General features: G+C 70.9%; 3 protein-coding genes across 7 annotated transcripts; 1 reads left to right on the forward strand and 2 right to left on the reverse strand.

Annotated features, from left to right (window-relative positions):
* Window positions 1–474: 474 nt before the first annotated feature.
* On the reverse strand, window positions 475–8,337 carry SLC43A3 (solute carrier family 43 member 3). 5 transcript variants are annotated; one of them, XM_069804459.1, is made up of 14 exons: window positions 8,180–8,337; window positions 6,749–6,825; window positions 5,310–5,528; window positions 4,640–4,769; window positions 4,011–4,057; window positions 3,845–3,921; window positions 3,651–3,743; window positions 3,236–3,375; window positions 2,751–2,866; window positions 2,137–2,298; window positions 1,928–2,041; window positions 1,595–1,781; window positions 1,019–1,142; window positions 475–771 (listed from the first exon to the last, which is right to left on the reverse strand). In XM_069804459.1, exons 3-14 carry the CDS (start codon window positions 5,497–5,499, stop codon window positions 616–618), a joined length of 1,536 nt encoding a protein of 511 aa, XP_069660560.1. In that variant the 5' UTR covers window positions 5,500–5,528; window positions 6,749–6,825; window positions 8,180–8,337; the 3' UTR covers window positions 475–615. The 5 variants fall into 5 exon arrangements, with proteins under 5 accessions (XP_069660560.1, XP_069660559.1, XP_069660558.1 ...); XM_069804458.1 differs by lacking the exon at window positions 6,749–6,825; XM_069804457.1 differs by lacking the exons at window positions 6,749–6,825; window positions 8,180–8,337 and adding an exon at window positions 5,892–6,037 and having other exon boundaries at window positions 2,760–2,866.
* A 3,073-nt stretch (window positions 8,338–11,410) lies between these two features.
* On the forward strand, window positions 11,411–15,576 carry RTN4RL2 (reticulon 4 receptor like 2). The gene is made up of 3 exons (XM_069804462.1): window positions 11,411–11,735; window positions 13,503–13,987; window positions 14,648–15,576. Exons 1-3 carry the CDS (start codon window positions 11,702–11,704, stop codon window positions 15,371–15,373), a joined length of 1,245 nt encoding a protein of 414 aa, XP_069660563.1. The 5' UTR covers window positions 11,411–11,701; the 3' UTR covers window positions 15,374–15,576.
* Window positions 15,577–16,851: 1,275 nt separating this feature from the next.
* Window positions 16,852–17,595, reverse strand: TIMM10 (translocase of inner mitochondrial membrane 10). Its single transcript, XM_069804469.1, has 2 exons — window positions 17,392–17,595; window positions 16,852–17,099 (listed from the first exon to the last, which is right to left on the reverse strand). The coding sequence occupies exons 1-2, from the start codon at window positions 17,460–17,462 to the stop codon at window positions 16,898–16,900; spliced, it is 273 nt and encodes a 90-aa protein (XP_069660570.1). The 5' UTR covers window positions 17,463–17,595; the 3' UTR covers window positions 16,852–16,897.
* Between the last annotated feature and the right edge of the window lie 162 nt (window positions 17,596–17,757).

Consider the following 17,757-nt stretch of genomic DNA (forward strand, 5'->3'; position numbering starts at 1 on the left):
CACAGGACTACTGGGGGCTCTGGGAAGGGCACTGGGCTACTGGGGGCACAGGCCACTGGTGGCAGTGGGAGGGGGGCACAGGACTACTGGGGGCAACAGGAGTGGGCACTGAGAGGGAGTACAGGGCACTGGGGCGCACTGGGTGCCACCCCATGACACTGACGCTGGCCCCTGTCCCCAGATGGGCTCTGGAGAAGCAAGCTCTGCTCCCAGCTGCACCCCTTCATCTGCCAGTACTGAGGGCACCCAGGGGTGCTGCCATGGCACCACTAGGGACCGGGTATCCATGGTGGCCCCTATCCCTGACCCAGTAAACCAGAGATGCCCTGAGGCTGTGTGTCCATGTGTGCCGGGGCTCCATGGGGAGGGGTCTGTGCCCCCCAGCCCTGGGAGGCAGGCTGGGTGCCCAACCCCATAGCAGACACTGGAGAAGCCCCAGTGGCTGGGGGCGCTGGGAGGGAGGAGCACAGTGAGCAGAGGGGTCATCAATATTTATTTCCCCCCCTGCAAACACACCCTGTCCCGCTGGCACAGCACCACCACCCCCAAAGTCCAATAGAAAAATGGGGCGCAGCAGGTGCTGGGTGCTGCGCCAGCAGCTCACAGGCATGGGGCTCATTGGGGCATCTCGGCGGGGGTCTTGCTGCCTGGGGGTGCTGTGAGGGGGGTGCCAGCAGCTCCCAGCTCCTTGGCTCGCCGCCGGCACTCGCAGACCACCACCACGGGACTGACAAAGGCCACCAGCACCACGGCGATGAGCCCCAAGTTCATCTGGGGGGGGGGTGTCAGGGCATGGGGCCGGGGGGCTGACGCCACCCAAGGGGGTGCCCCAGGCCAGCCCCACAGCCCCCTCAGGCCCCCTGTGCTAGATGCAGGACCCCCATTCCCCAAGGAGCAGGACCCCCACCCTACGATGGGCCAGCATCCTGAACCTGCCATAGACCAGGGCTGGGACCCCCATCCCACCATGGGGCAGGACCCCATCCCTCCAGGGGGCAGCCGTGGGGCAGACACTCACGTAGAAGGGGTCCCCGCTGAGCGGCCCGCGCACCAGGGCGACGCAGGGGTACTGCAGCAGGGCCACCAGCGCTGACAGCGCCATAGCCAGCCCGTACAGCTTCCCAAAGTGCTGTGGGGGGAACCTGCCCGGCCACCAATGCGTCACCTCCACACCCTGACACTCCCACCCTGCCACCCTGTCCCCTGCCACCCCCCAACCCTGCCACCATCCCCTGACACCTCTGACCTGTCCCCTGCCACCGCTATGATGACCCTGCCCCATCCCCATCCCCTGCCACCACCACCCTGTCCCCACCCCCCTGTCCCCAGCCCTGATCCCCCCGCCCTGTCCCCTGCCACACCCATGATGACCCTGCCCCATCCCCTGCCACCCCCCCGACCCCACCACCCTGACCCCTGCCCTGACCCCCGCAACCTGTTCCCTGCCACCCCCATGATGACCCTGCCACCATCCCCTGCCACTGCCGCCCAGTCCCCTGCCACCCTGACCCCACCACCTTGACCCTCGCCACCACCCCCCTGACCCCACTGCCCCATCCCCCGCCACCGCGGCGGCAGTGGCCACAGGACTCACGCGATGGCCAGGAAGGCAGCATTGCCCCCGTAGAGGAAGGAGCGGCTGAGCACCTGCAGCACGAAGGTGGCGAACTGGACGGGCAGCATGGGCACTGCCGCGCAGACCGAGAAGAGCACGCACAGCGTCACCGTCACCACCAGCGACAGCACGGATGCCCGCAGGTCAGCCAGCACCCCGAGGGCTCCTGTGGGCATGGCAGGGTCAGGGCATTGCAGTGGTGGCACCCAGCCACGAGCCCTGCTGAGGGCGTGGGGGGGGACATCGGCAGGACGGATGCTCCCCAGGGACCAGGGCGGCCTGGGGGGGGGTGGGGGGCCTGGGGCTGGTTACCCTCGGGGCGGGGGTTCTTGCCCCGCTTGTGTCGGTCGAGGATGAGGCCGTTCCATGGGGCGCAGAGCACCCCGCAGAGCTGGGTGAAGGCAAAGGCGTTGGTGTAGGTGCTCACTGTGGGGAGATGGCATCAGGGCAGACGGGGGCTAGACCCCACCTGGGTGTCCCCGGTCCTGCCCCCCCGTCCCGTCCCAGCGGCCGTGCCCTACCCAGGTGGGAATCTCCGCGGGCCAGGTGGTCGAGGAGGGGGTTGAGGGTGCCGATGAAAAGGTAGTGGCGCAGCTGCATGACGGAGAGCCAGGCCACGTGCCAGGCAAAGACCCTCGAGCACACGCAGGCCCTGAAGGACACCCCGGGGGGGTCCCCATCGCCTGCGCCCCAGGGGTCAGGGGTGGGGACATGCCCAGACGCGCCCGCCCCCGGGCCCACCCACTGGAGGCTCCCCCCACATCCACCTACATGGCCACACCCCTTCGTCTACATAGCCACGCCCACCCTACAGCCACACCCGTGCATAGCCACATCCAGCCCGGGCAAATGCCCTTCATCTGCATAGCCACGCCCCACCCTTTGACCACACCCATGCACAGCCACACCCAGCCTAGGCAACACCCTTCATCTGCATAGCCACGTCCACCCTTTGACCACACCCACGCACAGCCACACCCCCCGCACACCACACCCCCTTCGTCTGCATAGCTAGGCCCACAGCTCGCCCTTGCAGCCACACCCACCTCACATACATGCCAGTCACCAACATGACCACGCCCACCCCAGATGAGCCCCTCCCACGCGGCCCCCCCCCCCCCCCGGCAAGCCCCACCTCTGGCACCTCTGGGGGCGCTGGGCTCCAGGGGGGTCTCCTCGGGGCCAGCCTCCCCCGGCGGGCGCTTCTCTTCGTAGGTGCGGTATGACTGGGACCGCCCCGGGCACCGCAGCCTGCGGCACCACCCACCCCGTCACCCCCCGCACCTCACCACCAGCAGGACAGTACCCACCACCACCCACGGGATGGGACCTGCTACCGCCTGCAGGACAGGACCCACCACCCACAGGATGGGACCCACCACCACCACCCACGGGATGGGACCCACCACCACCCATGGGATGGGAACCGCCACCACCACCCATGGGATGGGAACCGCCACCCACCATCCACAGGATGGACAGTGCCACCACCCATGGGACAGGCATTGCCACCATCCACAGGACAGCACCGCCACCACCCGCGGGACAGGCACCACCACCGCCACCCCCCCCAGGGGACAGGCACTGCTGCCCCGTGGGGCGCAGGCTGGGCCCCCCTACCCGTAGTCGTAGGCAGGGGGCAGAGGGTAGGGGATGTGGGTGCGGGGCATGAGGAAGAGGGTGCGCAGCAGGTGCCAGGCACTACAGGCCGCCATGAAGAGGAACATGGCCCGCAGGGACAGCCCATGCTCGTACAGCACCTGCGGACGGGGACGGCAACAGGCTGAGCCACTGGCCCACACCGGCCACATGCCACCACCCCTGGGCCACAGCTGTGTCCCCACACGTGGCCCCAGTGGTGGCTCGACTGTGGCCCCAAGTGTGTCCCTGGCTGTGGCCCCGGCTGTCCCAGCTGTGACCCAAATGTTCCCCACTCTGTCCCCAGCCCTCCCCGCGGTGCCTGAGCTGGGGACAGGCCCCTGGGGGCACCAGCACCACCCCCCTGGCACCACCACGTCTGCCCCCTGACCCCCACCTTGATGATGAGGAAGATGGCGGACGAGGAGTCAAAGGCTCCGTTGTAGAGGGTGATGATGATGGAGCGGTACTTCCCAAAGAGGTTGCCCACCTGGCGCAGAAGGACACCCCCCCCTCACCATTAGGAACCCCCCAGCACTGGGCAGGCTGCCCCAGCCCCCGGGTGGGGGTCAGGGTGCTGGGAGGACTCACCTGCATGTTGGTGAGGAGGAGGAGGATGCCGCCCACCGACAGCATCGACATGGCCGGGAAGAGCAGCACTGCCAGCTCTGGGGACATGGGGGTCAGCAGGGACAAGGGGGGGTCCCCACCAGGTGCCCCCCCAGCGCTGGAGCACCCAGTGACCACAGGGTCTCACCTGGGGTGGAGAAGGCGACGAGCAGGGTCCCGCCAGTGTAGAGGGAGCTGAGACGTGGGGACAGTGGTGACACATGGGGACGGGACCCTGAGGGGCAGCTGGCACCCCCGTGCCCCAGCGCTACTGTCGCATTGGCACCCAGCACCCCACCACTTCATGGGCACCCCACCACCGCCTGGCACCCCAGAGCCAAGGGACAGGGGGACATGGGGGGCCCCTATGGTTATGGGGGTGCCCTGGGGACATCGGGGACACCTGAGGGTGTTTGGGGGGGGCTGCGGGCAATGGGGGGCCCCTGGGACTGTGGGGGGCATAGGACATGCTGGGGACATTTGGTGGCACTGGCGGACAGCTGCCAGGATGGGCTGTGACCCCCAAAGTGCCCCGAAGGCAGCACCCTGGGCTGGCATGGGTGCCCCCCCAGCCAGCATGGGTGCCCCCCGCAGTGCAGGCAGGGCCCTGCCTGCCCCACCCTGCCTGGCTGCCTTGATAACCACCCCACTCTTGATAACATCCCCCAGCCCAGCCTCCGCCACCAGCACCCTAACAACAAGCCCTCACCCCCCCAGGCACCCATGGGAGCCCCAGCCCTGCCTGCCAGCACTGCCCCCCCCCACACACCCACTCACATGGCGATGAGGCGGGCAACGGTGGTGCCGAAGCGGTCGAAGATGAAGCCCATGGGGAAGGTCACGAAGTTGTTCATGAAGGAGCCGATGGTGAAGACCAGGGAGAACTGCTCATCCTGCCAGCTGCAGTCTGCAGGGCGGCCGTCAGTGGGGATGCAGGCACAGGGACAGTGGGGACATGGGGTCCCGCAGGGCATCAGGACAGGAGCGACAGCGGGGACACGGGCATGGGGACAGTGGAGATGTGGGCACAGGGATAGCAGGGACGTGGGGCACCACAGGGCACCAGGACAGCAGGGGCACGGGGTGCTGCAGGGGACGGGAAAAATAGGGACCTGGGGCACCAGGACTGCAGGGACACAGGGCACCACAGGTCACCAGGACTGTGGGGACATGGGCCACTATAGGTCACCAAGTAGTGGGGACATGGGGCACCACAGGTCATGGGGACAGTGAGGACCCAGGGACAAGGACAGTGGGAACCTGGGGCACCACAGGGCACCAGGCAATGGGGACATGTGGCACCTCGGGCCACCGGCACCACGTGGACATGGGCCAGCAGCACCCCAGGACACAGGCACATGGGGGACACGAGGCAGGACAAAAGCGAGGCCACGCCACCGCAGGGATGTGGCCGGTGGCCAGCGGTGGCCAGGGGACGGGACCCTACCGGGCAGCAGGGTCCGGTTGGGGCTGGGGGTGGCGGTGGGCTGGCACAGGTCCTTGAAGTAGCCCAGGTCCTTGAGGACGAAGACCAGGGAGGCCCAGCCAAAGATGATGCCGCAGAAGGCCCCACACTCCAGCAGCCCTGAGAGGAGGGTCCCCAGGCGCTTGGCCGCCCCCGCGCCACCCCCCGCCATGGCACCGGCCTGGGGTGTCACCGCTGCACCTGTGGGGTGACAAACACCAGGGCATCACACCCCGCCTGGCACTCATGTGGTGACACCCCCCTGCACCCACCCAGCACCCAGAGCAGGGGGCTCGGGGGCACGTGGCTGCACGTGGCCACCCGGGCAAAGGCCACCGTGGTCCCAGCTCTGCCCCTTGTCCCCGAGTGCCAGCGGCTGGCACCGATCCCCTGCGCATGCCAGGGCACAGGCAAGGACCCTGCTTGCAGCTGGGGCGTTGCACACCTGTGCACACGTGCTTACATGCGTGCACGTGTTCACATGCATGCGCACGTGTGCACATGCATGCACACACGTGCACATGTGCTGGCACCCCTCCTGCGCCCCAGCACACCCTCACCCACCTGCACGAGGCCAGGCTCTCCTGCTGTCACTGTCACCGTCGCTGCAGCGGAGTTTGGACCCTGGCAAGGGGTGCCTGGGGCAAGCAGTGCACACCCGCACCATGCACACCCGCACCCCACCACCGGCACGGCCCCCCCGCACTAGCCTCCTGGGAGCACCAATGGGCCCCTTGGGGCTGCCGGCACCCGATAGTGGCTCGGTTCCCCGCTGCTGCGCCGGGACCCCCCCCCTCCGCAGCCTCCTTATCTCCCCACTCCAGCCTGTCCCTGGCACAGCCCCTGGGGACGATGGCGAGCTGCCGAGCGCCCTGGTATGCACGTTGAGGACACTGCCACACACCCCCTGGGGACACTGGCACAGTGGCTGGGAGCCTGGCACACCCCCCCTGAGGACACTGGCACCCCCCTGGGGACCTGGCACAGTCGCTGGGACCCTGGCACGTGCCGCCAGGGGGCCCTAGCACACCCCTTGGGAACCTGGCAGGCTCCCTGGGGACGCTGGCACACTGCCAGGCAGGCTGACACAATCCCCAGGGACAGCAACACACCCCTGGGGCCCCAGCACACCCCCTGGGGACCCTGACATGTCCCCTGGGGACACTGTCACCCCCTGGAGACCCCACCACTACACTGGAGACACTGTCACTAAACTGCTGGGGGCCCGTCACCCTCCTGGCGAGCTCACGCACCCAGGGGACACCTGGGCACCCTGTCACCCCGTCCATCCCTTCAAGCCCTGACCCACGTGGCTGGGACCCCCTCGGTGTCACCGGCACGACCCACAGCCAGGTGCTGCAGGCACCAAGGCCATGTCCCCTGGCCCATCACTGTCACCCACATCCCCCCGTCCCACTCACCTGCAGGCTCTCTGCACCCGCTGCACCAAGCCCCCCGTCAGCGTGTCACCGCGTCACCGTCCCACAGCCGGTCTGCTCTGGCCGGTGTAATGGCCGTTAATGAGGCCTCATTACAGCGATCGGGCGGCTAAAGATTAACCCGGCACCTCAGCCAGCTGGTGCTGGACCCCGCGGCCCGGGGGGGCTGCGCTATCTTTAGCCACCCCGCGGGGGGGCAGGGGCCAGGGCACCCACTGGGGGGGGCACCGGGGGGCCGTGGGGAGCCGGGGGCTGTCGCCTTCCCGGCGCTGCCGGTGAGACCCTGCTGCCGTGGTGGGCAGCTGCCAGGGACAGCCTGAGACACCCTGTCACGGGTGTCACTGCCTGGGGCACCCCGAGACACCCGCTGTGGGTGTCATTTGCCACCAAGCCGTACTGTTGTGTCCCAGCCATACCGGTCTCCCCAAGCCATACCGGTGTATCCTAGCCATACCGGCCACCCTAAGCCATATCTGTGTGTCGGAGCCATACTGGTGTCTCCCGGCCAGACTGGAGAGCCCCCCCTACTGGTGAGCCCCCCCTCAATGGCGAGCCCCCCATACTGGTGAGTCCTCTGTGGGGGAGCAGGAGGGTCCGGGACCCCTGGCACCGGTGACCCCAGCTGCGCTGGCCCTGCCGTGTCCCCCCAGCTCACCCCGAGCCCTGACCGGGGGGCAGGGCACGACCCCCCCCCCCCACCCCAGCAACAAGGGACCCCGAGTCCGGCGGGGCGCGGGGCTGGCTCGGGCCCCGCTCCAGCTCCTCCAGCCTTCTTCACTTCGGTGATGAATGGCGAGGAAGAGCAGTTCTTCACTGGGGGGACTTCCCCGTCCCCAACAGCGAGCACGTGGCTTCCCTGAAGGCTGCCGTGGGGCTGGGCCGCGGGTGCCCCTCCACCCCGCTGCCCTCCCGCGCGGGGTGTCCCCGCCGTGGGCAGCACCAGCGCCCCACGGAGTAGGGGCAGGGGCAGCGGTGTGGGGCAGGCGGGCAGCGGTGGCAGCCCCGGCCGTGGGGACTTTGCCCGTGCACGTGTGGCGGGGGGGGCGCACGTGCCCCTGGGGGTGGGCAGCCGTGGGGCACGGCCGTGCCAGCGCCCGGAGCCTGCCCCACGCCACGGGGGGCACCGGGTTACCCTGCGAGGCCCGAGGGTGCTCGGGCGGTGGGGGGGGAGTGTAGGGCACATGGTGGCAGGTAGGCAAGCCGGGATTTGGGGGGGGGAGTTGGGACGGCCTGCCACCCACCCCCACCGCCGTCCCCCATCACCCCCCGTTGCGTCCACAGGGCCCCCCCACCCCACGGCACCCCCCAACAGGACAGCCCGCTGCCGCCCCCCGGGGGGGCTGAGACCATCCGGGCCCCTCCGCTCCCGCTCGGCTCCTCCCGCCGCCCCGCGGCATCCCCGGCGCTGCTCACCCGCGGCCCGCGGTCCGGCGTGGCGCGGCGGGGCCGGCGCAGCTGCCCGGCCCGGCTCGGCCCGGTGCTGCCGGTGGTGCCGTTTCTGCTCGCCGGGTCCTGGTGCTACCGATGCTGCCGATGTTGCCCGCCGGGTCCCGGTGCTGCCCGCCCTTTCCCGGCGGCGGGGCGGAGCCGTCCCGCCCCCACCGGGCGCGGCAGTGGGGGGGGCGCGGGAGGCGGCCCCGGTGCGGCGGCCCCGGGGGGGGGGCACGCCGTGGGTCCGCCGTGGGAGGGGCTGTCCCGGCTGAGACCCCTCCCCACGGCGTGCCACGGCGCTGCCCCCCCCCCCAGGTGTGCCCCCCCCGCCGGAGCCATCCCTGTGCCACCCGTGGGTGTCACGCCTCTGCCACCACCCCCCCAAGCCCCTTGTGTGTGCCCCCCTGTCATCCCTCTGCCCCCCCCATGCCACCTCCAGGTGTGCCACCCTCTTACCTGGTGTCCCTGAGATGTCCTCCAGCTGCGGCCACCCTTGGGCCACCCTTGAGCCACCTTTGGGCCACCCTGGGACACCCCTGGGACACCCCCAGATGTGCCACCCCAAAGCCATCCCCGGGCCGCCCCCCCCCGTGCCATCCCCTGGCGTGCCATCCTGCCTGTGCTGTGCCAGGCTCTGCCCGTGTCTCTGGCTGCTCATGGCCGCTGCTGTCCCTGCCCTTGTCACCTGCCTGTCCTTGGCACCCACCCTGCAGCCTGCCTGGCCCTGTGCCCTGCCTGGGGCACCCCCCGCATCCCTGCCACCACCCTCCCCTTGGCCACCCACGCCATGTCTGCTCCTCCATCCGTCTGTCCTCCCGCCATCCGTCCGCCCGTCCATCCCTCGGTGCTTCCAGCCACCTGTTCTGTCCCCACCCGTCCCCACCCCTCCAGCCAGCCGTTCATCTGCTCAGCCAGCCACCCATCTGTCTGTCCATCACCCATCCATCTGTCCGTCACCCATCCATCTGTCCATCAGCCATCCACCCATCTGTCCATCAGCCATCCCTTTGCCCATCATCCACCCGTCTGTCTGTCACCCATCCATCTGTCCCCCTAAAACCACAACTCCATCCATCCTCGCGCCCATTCAGCTGGCCGTCTGTCCCGCCGCCCATCCAGCTGCCCATCACCTGCCCTGCCCGCATCCTGCCAGCCCTCCTGCCCTCACCTGCCTTTCCCTCCACCATCCGGCTGTCTGCCTGTCCTCCTCTCCAGCTGCCCTCCACCCATCTGGTTGTCTGTCTGTCCTCCTCTCTAGCTGTCTTCCACACATCCAGCTGTCCATCCGGCTGTCCGCCTCCTCAGCTGTCCTCCACCCAGCTGTCCAGCTGGCTGTCCTCCCTTCCAGCTGTCCTCCAGCTGTCTGTCCTCCTCTCCAGCTGTTCTCCATCCAGCTCGCTGGCTGGCTGTCCTCTCTAGCTGTCCTCCACCCAACTGTCCATCCATCTGTCCTCCTCTCCAGCTGTCCTCCACCCAGCTGTCTGTCCAGCTGTCCATCTCCCCAGCTGTCCTCCACCTGGCTGTCCAGCAGCTGTCTGTCCTCCTCTCTAGCTGTTGTCCTCTCCAGCTGTCCTCCATCCACCTGTCCATCTGGCTGCCCTCTCTATCTGTTCTCCACCTGGCTGTCCAGCTGTCTATCCTCTCCAGCTGTCCTCCACCTGGCTGTCCATCCATCTGTCCTTCTCTCTAGCTGCCCTCCACCCGGCTGTCCGTCCAGCTGTCCTCCTCTCCAGCTGTCTGTCCGGCTGTCCTCTCCAGCTGTCCTCCACCCATCTGGCTGTCTGTCTGTCCTCCTCTCCAGCTGTCCTCCACCCGGCTGTCCATCCATCTGTCCTCTACCCACCTGGCTGGCTGGCTGTCCTCCTCTCCAGCTGTCCTCCACCCGGCTGTCCATCCATCTGTCCTCTCTAGCTGTCCTCCACCCAGCTGTCCATCTGTCTGTCCTCCCTTCTAGCTGTTCTCCACCCGGCTGTCTGTCCAGCTGTCCTCCTCTCTATCTGTCCTCCACCCAGCTGTCCATCCATCTATCCTCCTCTCTAGCTGTCCTCCCCCCAACTGTCCATCCAGCTGTCTTCCACCCAACTGTCTGTCCAGCTGTCCATCTCTCCAGCTGTCCTCCACCTGGCTGTCTGGCAGCTGTCTGTCCTCCTCTCTAGCTGTCCTCTTCTCCAGCTGTTCTCCATCCGGCTGTCCGGCTGTCTGTCCTCTGCAGCTGTCCTTCACTTAGCTCTCCTTCCACCCATCCTTCATGGACCCCCACCACCCATCTCTGCCAGCCCCAGGCCTGGCTAGTGGCATCAGGATGTGTCCCTCTGCCCGCCCTGTCCCCAGGTGCCCCCAGGCAGGTGGGCGCCAGCACCCACTGGTGGGTGCATCCCTCTGGGACACCCTGCAGATCCTATGGACTGGGCCGCACCCCCCTCCCCCGGCATGGCTGCCGGGGGAGTGCCCCTGTCGGGGTGCCCGCGGGCAGCGGCGGGGGGGGGGGAGCGGACGGCGGCCCCCTGAGTCAGCCCCGCGCCGCCCACGCCCCCACCCACGGGTGCCCGCCGCGCCTGCCGCGCCAGCTTGTGGTATTTTGCTCGCCGGGAGCCGCGCCGGAGACGGCGCCGCAAACGCGCCGCCGGTGCCAGCTTGTGCCGCCGCAGCCCGGCGCGGCCACGCGTGTGCCTCCCTCCCGCCCCAGGCGGGCAACGGCGGGGAGGGGGGGGGCCGCTGCCAGGACCCGCCGGCGCGGCCCCACGCGGGGGGAGTTCGCCGCGGCCCCGGGTGGGAGCGGCGCACTCGGCCCCATGGACAGCGCCGCGGTCCCGCGTGGGCGCGGGGCGAGCGCCGCGGCCCACCCTCCCTCACCGCCCCCCACGCCCCCCCGCTCGGCGCCCTCCCGGCGGCCCCGCGGCCCCCCACCCGCCGGCAGCCCCCGCCGGGGTCCCGGGGGTCCGTGCGGGCGCCGCGGCCCGGCGCGAGCCGCGAGACCGTGGGAGCGGAGCAGGGAGGGGCGGGCGGCACGCGCCCCGTCCCGCGCTGGCGGCCCCCCCGGGGACGCCCCCCCCGCGAGTCCCGTCTCCCCGGTGGGGGCACCCGCCGCCGAGCCCCCTCCCGGCGGGGCTCCCCTCTGTGGGTCCGGCAGCGCGTCCCCCCTCTCCCCGCCGAGCCGCCGGGGGTCCCCCGTGGACTGCCCCCCCCTCCCCGCGTGGAGAGGGGCGGGCCGGCCCGGGAAGGGTTAAGCGGCGGGGCCGGCGGCGGGGGGCGGAGCGCGGCCGCCCCGGGATAAGGCGCGGCGCGGGGCAGGGCTCAGCCCCACCGGAGCCGCGGGCAGAGCCGTGCCGAGCCCAGCCCGAGCCCACCCGTGCCCGCAGCCCACCCGTGCCATGCCCCGGGGCGGCGGCGGCTGCTGCTGCTGCTCCTCCCGGCGGCGCGGCGGGGGTGAAGGGGGCGAGCAAGCCCCCCGGCACCGGCCATGAGCCCCCGGGCAGCGGGCAGCGCCTGAGCGGCGGCCCCGCCATGCGGTCCCCCACGGCTGGGGACCTGCCCCAAGGTAGGCGTGGGGACGGGCGGGGGGACCCACGGGTGTCGGGAGAGCCCCGGGGAGGGGGGGGGGGAGGAGCCCCGGGGTGCCACCCTGGAGAGCACGGTCCCGCCTCGGGGTGCCCCGGGGGCTCTTGGGGTGCCCGCGGCAGCGCGGGCCGTGGGTGCCCCGGGGTGCGTGGGGAGCCCGGGGCCGCCCGAGGGCGCCCGGCCCGGCGTGGGGGCACGGACCCGGGGCACCTCAGGGTGCTCCCCCCCCCCCCGCCGCCCGCGGGCTGCCCGGTGCAGCTCCGGCGGCACGCAGCCCGGCGTGGGGGTGTCCCGCGACCCACGGGGGACTCGGTGCAGCTCTAGGACTCGCTGCCCGCCGTGGGGGTGCCCCGGGACCCACGGGGAGCCCCGGCGTCAGCCCGGGGTGCGGGTGCCCCCCCTCGGCGCACCCTGTGCGGCACCGGGGTGCATAACCCGACGTGGGGGTGCCCCGCGACCCACGGGGTAGCCGGTGCCACCCCAGGACCCCCAGTCCGTGCAGTACCCACGAGCAGCGCGCCGGTTCCGTACCAGGACCTGGGGGGGGGTTGGCACGGGGCGGGGGAAACGATGCCCAGGAACCGGTGACTTCAGCTCCCAACTGAGTCAGCCCGCGGCGAGGGGGAGTGACAGATGGGACGCGGGTGGGGGGCGCACGCCGGCACGGGGCGCCGGGGGAGGGGGGCGGCGCTGAGCAGCTGCGCCGGACGCCTCCGTGGGTGGGTGGGGGGGTGTCCCCCCCCCACACCGAGGCGCACCGGGGGAGGGGAGGGGGGGTGTGGCCCCCCCGGTGCACCGGTGCACCGGGGGGGCACCCCCCCTTCCCCTCCCCTCCCCCGGTACCGGCGGCTGGAGCATCCACGCATCCCCGGGCGTGGGGCCAGGCGGCCGGGTTGAATTATGGATGAAGCTCTCGGGTTGCAGGCACGGGGGGGGGTGGGGTGGGAGGGGGGGGGTGGACACGGAGCGGGGGGGGAAGCGGCGGTGCTGAACACCCGGAGCGGCGGCGGCGCGTGTCACCGGCGAGAGCGTCAGCCCGCGCGCCCACGCGCGCCCCGCCCCGCACGTGGCCGCGGCACGCGCGCACGTGGCGCCGCCCCATTGGCGGGGGGCGCCCCGGGGGGGGCGGGGGGGGAGGAGGCATACCCCCCTCCCCCGAGTGTATGGGGGGCGTGGGGTGGCCTGGGACCCCGGGGGACCGTGGGGCCCGGGTGGGTCAAGGCACGGCCCTGGGGGTCCCAGAGGAGGACGGTGCAAGGAGGTGGTCGGTTTTTGGGGTGCCCAGCCCTGTGGGGTGGGTATGGTCCTATGGGCCAGCATGGCCCTGGGGGGGCTGTCTTTGGGGAGCACAGCCCTATGGGGCTGACACAGGCCTGGGGGGCACGGGCCTGAAGGATGGGCATGGCCCCGTGGGGTGGGCACAGCCCCGGGGGGCTCCTGGGGCACTGTGGCCCTATGGGGTGGTCGCAGTCCTGGGGGGCTCTGAGGGGCGCCCAGCCCTGACAGGGTGGGCATGGCCTTGGGGTTCTCCTGGGGGACTTCGGCCGTAGGTGCGGGTACGGCCCCAGGGGGGTTCCTGGGCCGCCATGGCCACGTGGGAGGCTCCGTGGGGTGCAGATCCCAGGGCGCCCCGTGCCTGGGGGGGGGGCTGCCGGGGGAGGACCCTGCGGGGGTGGTGGGTGCGCGGGGCCGGGCCGGGGCAGCGCCCCAGACGGTGCCCCATGCTGATGCCCCGCTGTGCCCGCAGGCGGGCGCCTGGCGGCCCTGCTGCTGGCGGCGCTGGCGTGGGTGCCCGGCAGGGCGCCCGCCTGCCCCGCGCTCTGCACCTGCTACGTCTCGCCGCCCACCGTCAGCTGCCAGGCCAACAACTTCTCCTCGGTGCCCGCGGGGCTCCCGCCCGGCGCCCGCCGCCTCTTCCTGCAGAACAACATCATCGGGGCGCTGCGGGCGGGCACCTTCGGGCCCAGCACCGTCACCCTCTGGCTCTACTCCAACAACATCTCCTCCATCCAGCCGGGCACCTTCCGCCACCTGCCCGCCCTGGAGGAGCTCGACCTGGGTGACAACCCCCACCTCCGCGTCCTGGCCCCCGACACCTTCCGCGGCCTCCGGCGCCTCCAGGCCCTGCACCTCTACCGGTGCCAGCTGGCCAGCCTGCCCAGCGCCATCTTCCGCGGCCTCCACAGCCTCCAGTACCTCTACCTGCAGGAGAACGGGCTGCTCTACCTGCAGGTCCGGCACGGCCCCGGGGCTGCCCCAGCGCAGCTGTGGGGTGCCCGTGGGGCAGGGCTCTGGGGGTGCCCGAGGGGCAGGGGGGTGGCGGATGATGCCCATGGGGCAGGGGATGGGGGAGGCGGTTGAAGCACGGTGGTGGGTGATGCCTTCAGGGCATGAGCAGGGGACCAGGCTCTGCAGGAGACCCACAGGGCAAGGTGAGGGGTGACACCCATGGAGCAGGGGCACGGGGCAGGGTGAGGGGTGACATCCGTGGAGCCAGGGTGTGGGACAAGGCGATACTCACGGAACCAGCACATGGGGCAGAGTGACAGGGGATGCTCATGGAGCGGGGACAGAGCGATGGCCACGGGGCAGTGTCATGGGTGACGCCAGCAGGGCCCGGACACAGGAGGGGGCTCTTGGTGATATGCATGGGACAAGGCACTGGGTGATGCCCACAGAGCAGGGACACGGGGAAGGGTGATGGGTGATGCCTGCAGGACAAGGACACGGGGCAGGGCTCCGGGTGCAGCCCACGGAGCAGGGCTCTGCGGGACAGTCACAGGCAGCTCTCTGGGTGATGCCCACCATGCAGGGACGCGGGGCAGTGCTGGGGGCTCCCCAGTGCTGCTGCACACCCTGCACTCACCCCATCTCTCCTCCCTTCCACTGCAGGACGACCTCTTTGCTGACCTGGCCAACCTGAGCCACCTCTTCCTACACGGGAACCGGGTGCGGGCGCTATCGGAGGGTGTCTTCCGAGGGTTGCCCAGCCTGGACCGCCTGCTGCTGCACGCCAACCGCCTGGTCACCATCCACCGCCGCGCCTTCCGGGGCCTGGCCCGCCTCACCATCCTCTACCTGTTCAACAACAGCCTGGCGGCGCTGCCCGGGGACCCGCTGGCCGCCCTGCCCGCCCTCCAGTTCCTGCGCCTCAACGCCAACCCCTGGGCCTGCGACTGCCGCGCTCGCCCGCTCTGGGCTTGGTTCCAGCGCACCCGCGTCTCCAGCTCCCCCGTCCCCTGTGCCAGCCCCCCGCACCGCCGCGGCACCGACCTGCGCCACCTCCGCCCCCGCGACTTCGATGCCTGCCCCGAGGAGGAGGAGGAGGAGGAGGGAGATGGCGGCGGTGGGGTGGCGGTGATGGGCACCCCTGGACGGGCACTGGGTCGCCCCGGCACCCTCCCGGCCGCGCCGCCCTCCGCTTTCTACCGCGACGGCCTGCCCCCCCACGACCTGCGGGGACCCCAGCCCCGGCCACCCCCTCCTTCCCGCGACTCCCGCGGCCCCCCCGGGGATGCCCGCTGCCCCCAGGCACCCTGTGCCCCCATGGCCGCCGCTGCCCCCCGCCAGCCCCACGTCCTCCTGCCCCTCCTGGGTCTGCTCCTGCCCCAGCTCTGAGCCCCGCCCCCCCGGTGCCCCAGGGGGGTCCTGGCTCCTCGGGGTGCCTGTGCCCCCCTTCTTCCCAGGGGAGGCCCCTAGAACTGTGAGGGGTGGCCGGGGGAGGGGGCCACAGGAGTGTCCCCCTGATCCTGAGCGGGAAAAACCCCCAACAGGAACCAAAAGGTGGGAAATTATTTATTAAAAATGGTCTTATTTTGGGAGAGCAGGGCCTGGCTGCTGCGGGGGGTAGGGGCGGGGGGGGGCGCTGCTTTTCCAGGTCACCGCCTGCTCCTCTTGAAATATTGATGGCACCGCCACCACTGCGCCCAGGCGGCTGGAGAGCAGTGAGGCGTGCACGGCTTGCTGCGGGGACGGACCGGGAGGGATGGACAGACAACCCCCCCCCGCATTGCCGCACCCTGAGCCGCAGGGTGTGCGCGCACAAGCACCCGCTGCCGTGCACTGCACACCCCTCGCTGTGCATTGCACACCCGCTGCCATGCAGCACCCGCCACCGCAATGCCCGGCGACATGACTGCCGTCGCCCTGGCTGGCAACACCCGTGCCGCTGGCACCCCGCACCCTTCAGAGGGTGCTGGCAGCGCAGGCGGCCGGCGGGTGTAATGGGAGCCACGGGCCACGGAGCCACCACCCACGCTGTCACCCGCACCCTGCACAGCCTGACCCACTTGCTGGCAGGCACTGATGCGCAGGCAGTGCCACACCGCCGGGCTGCGGACAGGCAGACAGACACGTGGATGCTGCCCAGCCGTGGCCTGGGTCCCTTTGGGTGGGTGTCACCCCAGGGGTGCCCCTCTGCAGGTGTCCTTCACCCAGGGTCAGGGTGTTCCTGCAGGGAACATCTGTAGGAGAGCTGGTGCAGCTCTCTGGGTGTCCCTGTGTGGGTGTCCCTTGTCGTCTCCGACTGTCCCTGTGGGTGCATGGTTATGCCTGTGCATGTCCTGGTTGTCCCTCCCCCAGTGTCTCTGGATGTCCCCGTGTGGTCCTTGTCCAGGCGTGGGTGTCTGGGCTGTCCCTGCGCAGGTGTCCCTGGGGTATCCCTGCATGGTCCCTGTCTGTGTGTCCCTGACCAGGGCTGGGGGGCTCGGGGGTGTCCCTGCACGGGTGTCCCTGTGTGCCTGTCCCTCTCTGGCTGCTCCAGGGCTGTGTGATTCTGGGGGGGGTTCCCCCAGCTGTCCCCCCGGTGTCCCCTGGCCGACAGGCAGACAGGGAGGGGCAGAGCCCTGTCCCCACCCCGCGGGGGATTACAAGGGGCTCAGCCCGGCTCTGCCTAATCCCAGGATTACATGGGCTGGGCCTGGCCAGGAGACCAGGGGGGGCACCCAGGGGTGCCCCCCTCAAGGACATTGCACGTGGCAGCTGGGGACAGCAAGGGGGGGCTCCCCAGCAGCATCCACTGGCAGCACTGGGTTCAACGTGTACCCCCACACATGGCCACGGGGTGGCTTTGGGGGGGGCAAGGGAAGCAAACCAGCTGGCCCAAAGCCTCCAGTTTATTGGGGTGACGGGGAGCGGGGGGGTTCAGGCAGTGCCAGTGCCCTGCTGCACGCGCTTGAGGAGTTCCTCGTCCTGCAGTGACAGCTCCGTCAGCTTCTTGCCCATCCTCTCGTGGACCTCCAGGTACTTGGCCACGCAGCGGTCCAGGCACACACTCTCCCCCTTCGACAGCTCCGCGTCCTTGTAGTGGGGGGGGACGCACTTTCGGTGGCACGCCTGCGTCATCCTGCACGACACCGGCACCGTCAGCCCCTCGCCGGCCCTGCCACGCGCAACCCCGGGCACCCCCGAGCCCCAGCACCCCAACACCTCCTAACCCCCCGGGTCACCGCCGCCCCCAGAAGCCCCCGGTGTCCCCCACCCTCGGGCATCCCCGGCACCACCCCTCACCTCCAGGGTCCCCCAGCGCCTCCGATACGCCCCAGTGCCTCCCCCATCCCCAGGCACTCCCAGCACCCTCAGTGCCCCCCGCCCCGGACCCCCCTCCAGGTGCCGCCGCTCTCCCCGGGCGGCCGCACCGGTTGTACATGTCGGCCATCATGTCAACCTCCAGCTCGGCCGCCAGCTGCTGGGCCCGCAGCGGGTCCATGGCGGCCCGGCCCGGACCCGCTCGGCTCCGCCGGGCTCGGCACGGTCTGGTTCGGTTCGGTTCGGGCCGGGGATCCCGCGGCGACTCCCGGCAGGAACCACGTGGGCGTCCCGCTTCCGCCCAGACGCAGACCCGCCCCGCCCCGCCTCCGGCTTCGGCCAATAGAAGCCAGGAGGGTGGGGGAAGAGGAGGGCGTCCCCAACGCTGATAGGGCGCCGCGGTAGGGGTGGGGGGGGCCAACAGTCAAGGAGAGGAGGGGAGGCGGTGGGAGGGGAAGGCGCGCGCTTTGCCAGCC

Source organism: Haliaeetus albicilla, chromosome 16, assembly GCF_947461875.1.
Source record: "Haliaeetus albicilla chromosome 16, bHalAlb1.1, whole genome shotgun sequence".
Taxonomy (NCBI): Eukaryota; Metazoa; Chordata; class Aves; order Accipitriformes; family Accipitridae; genus Haliaeetus; species Haliaeetus albicilla.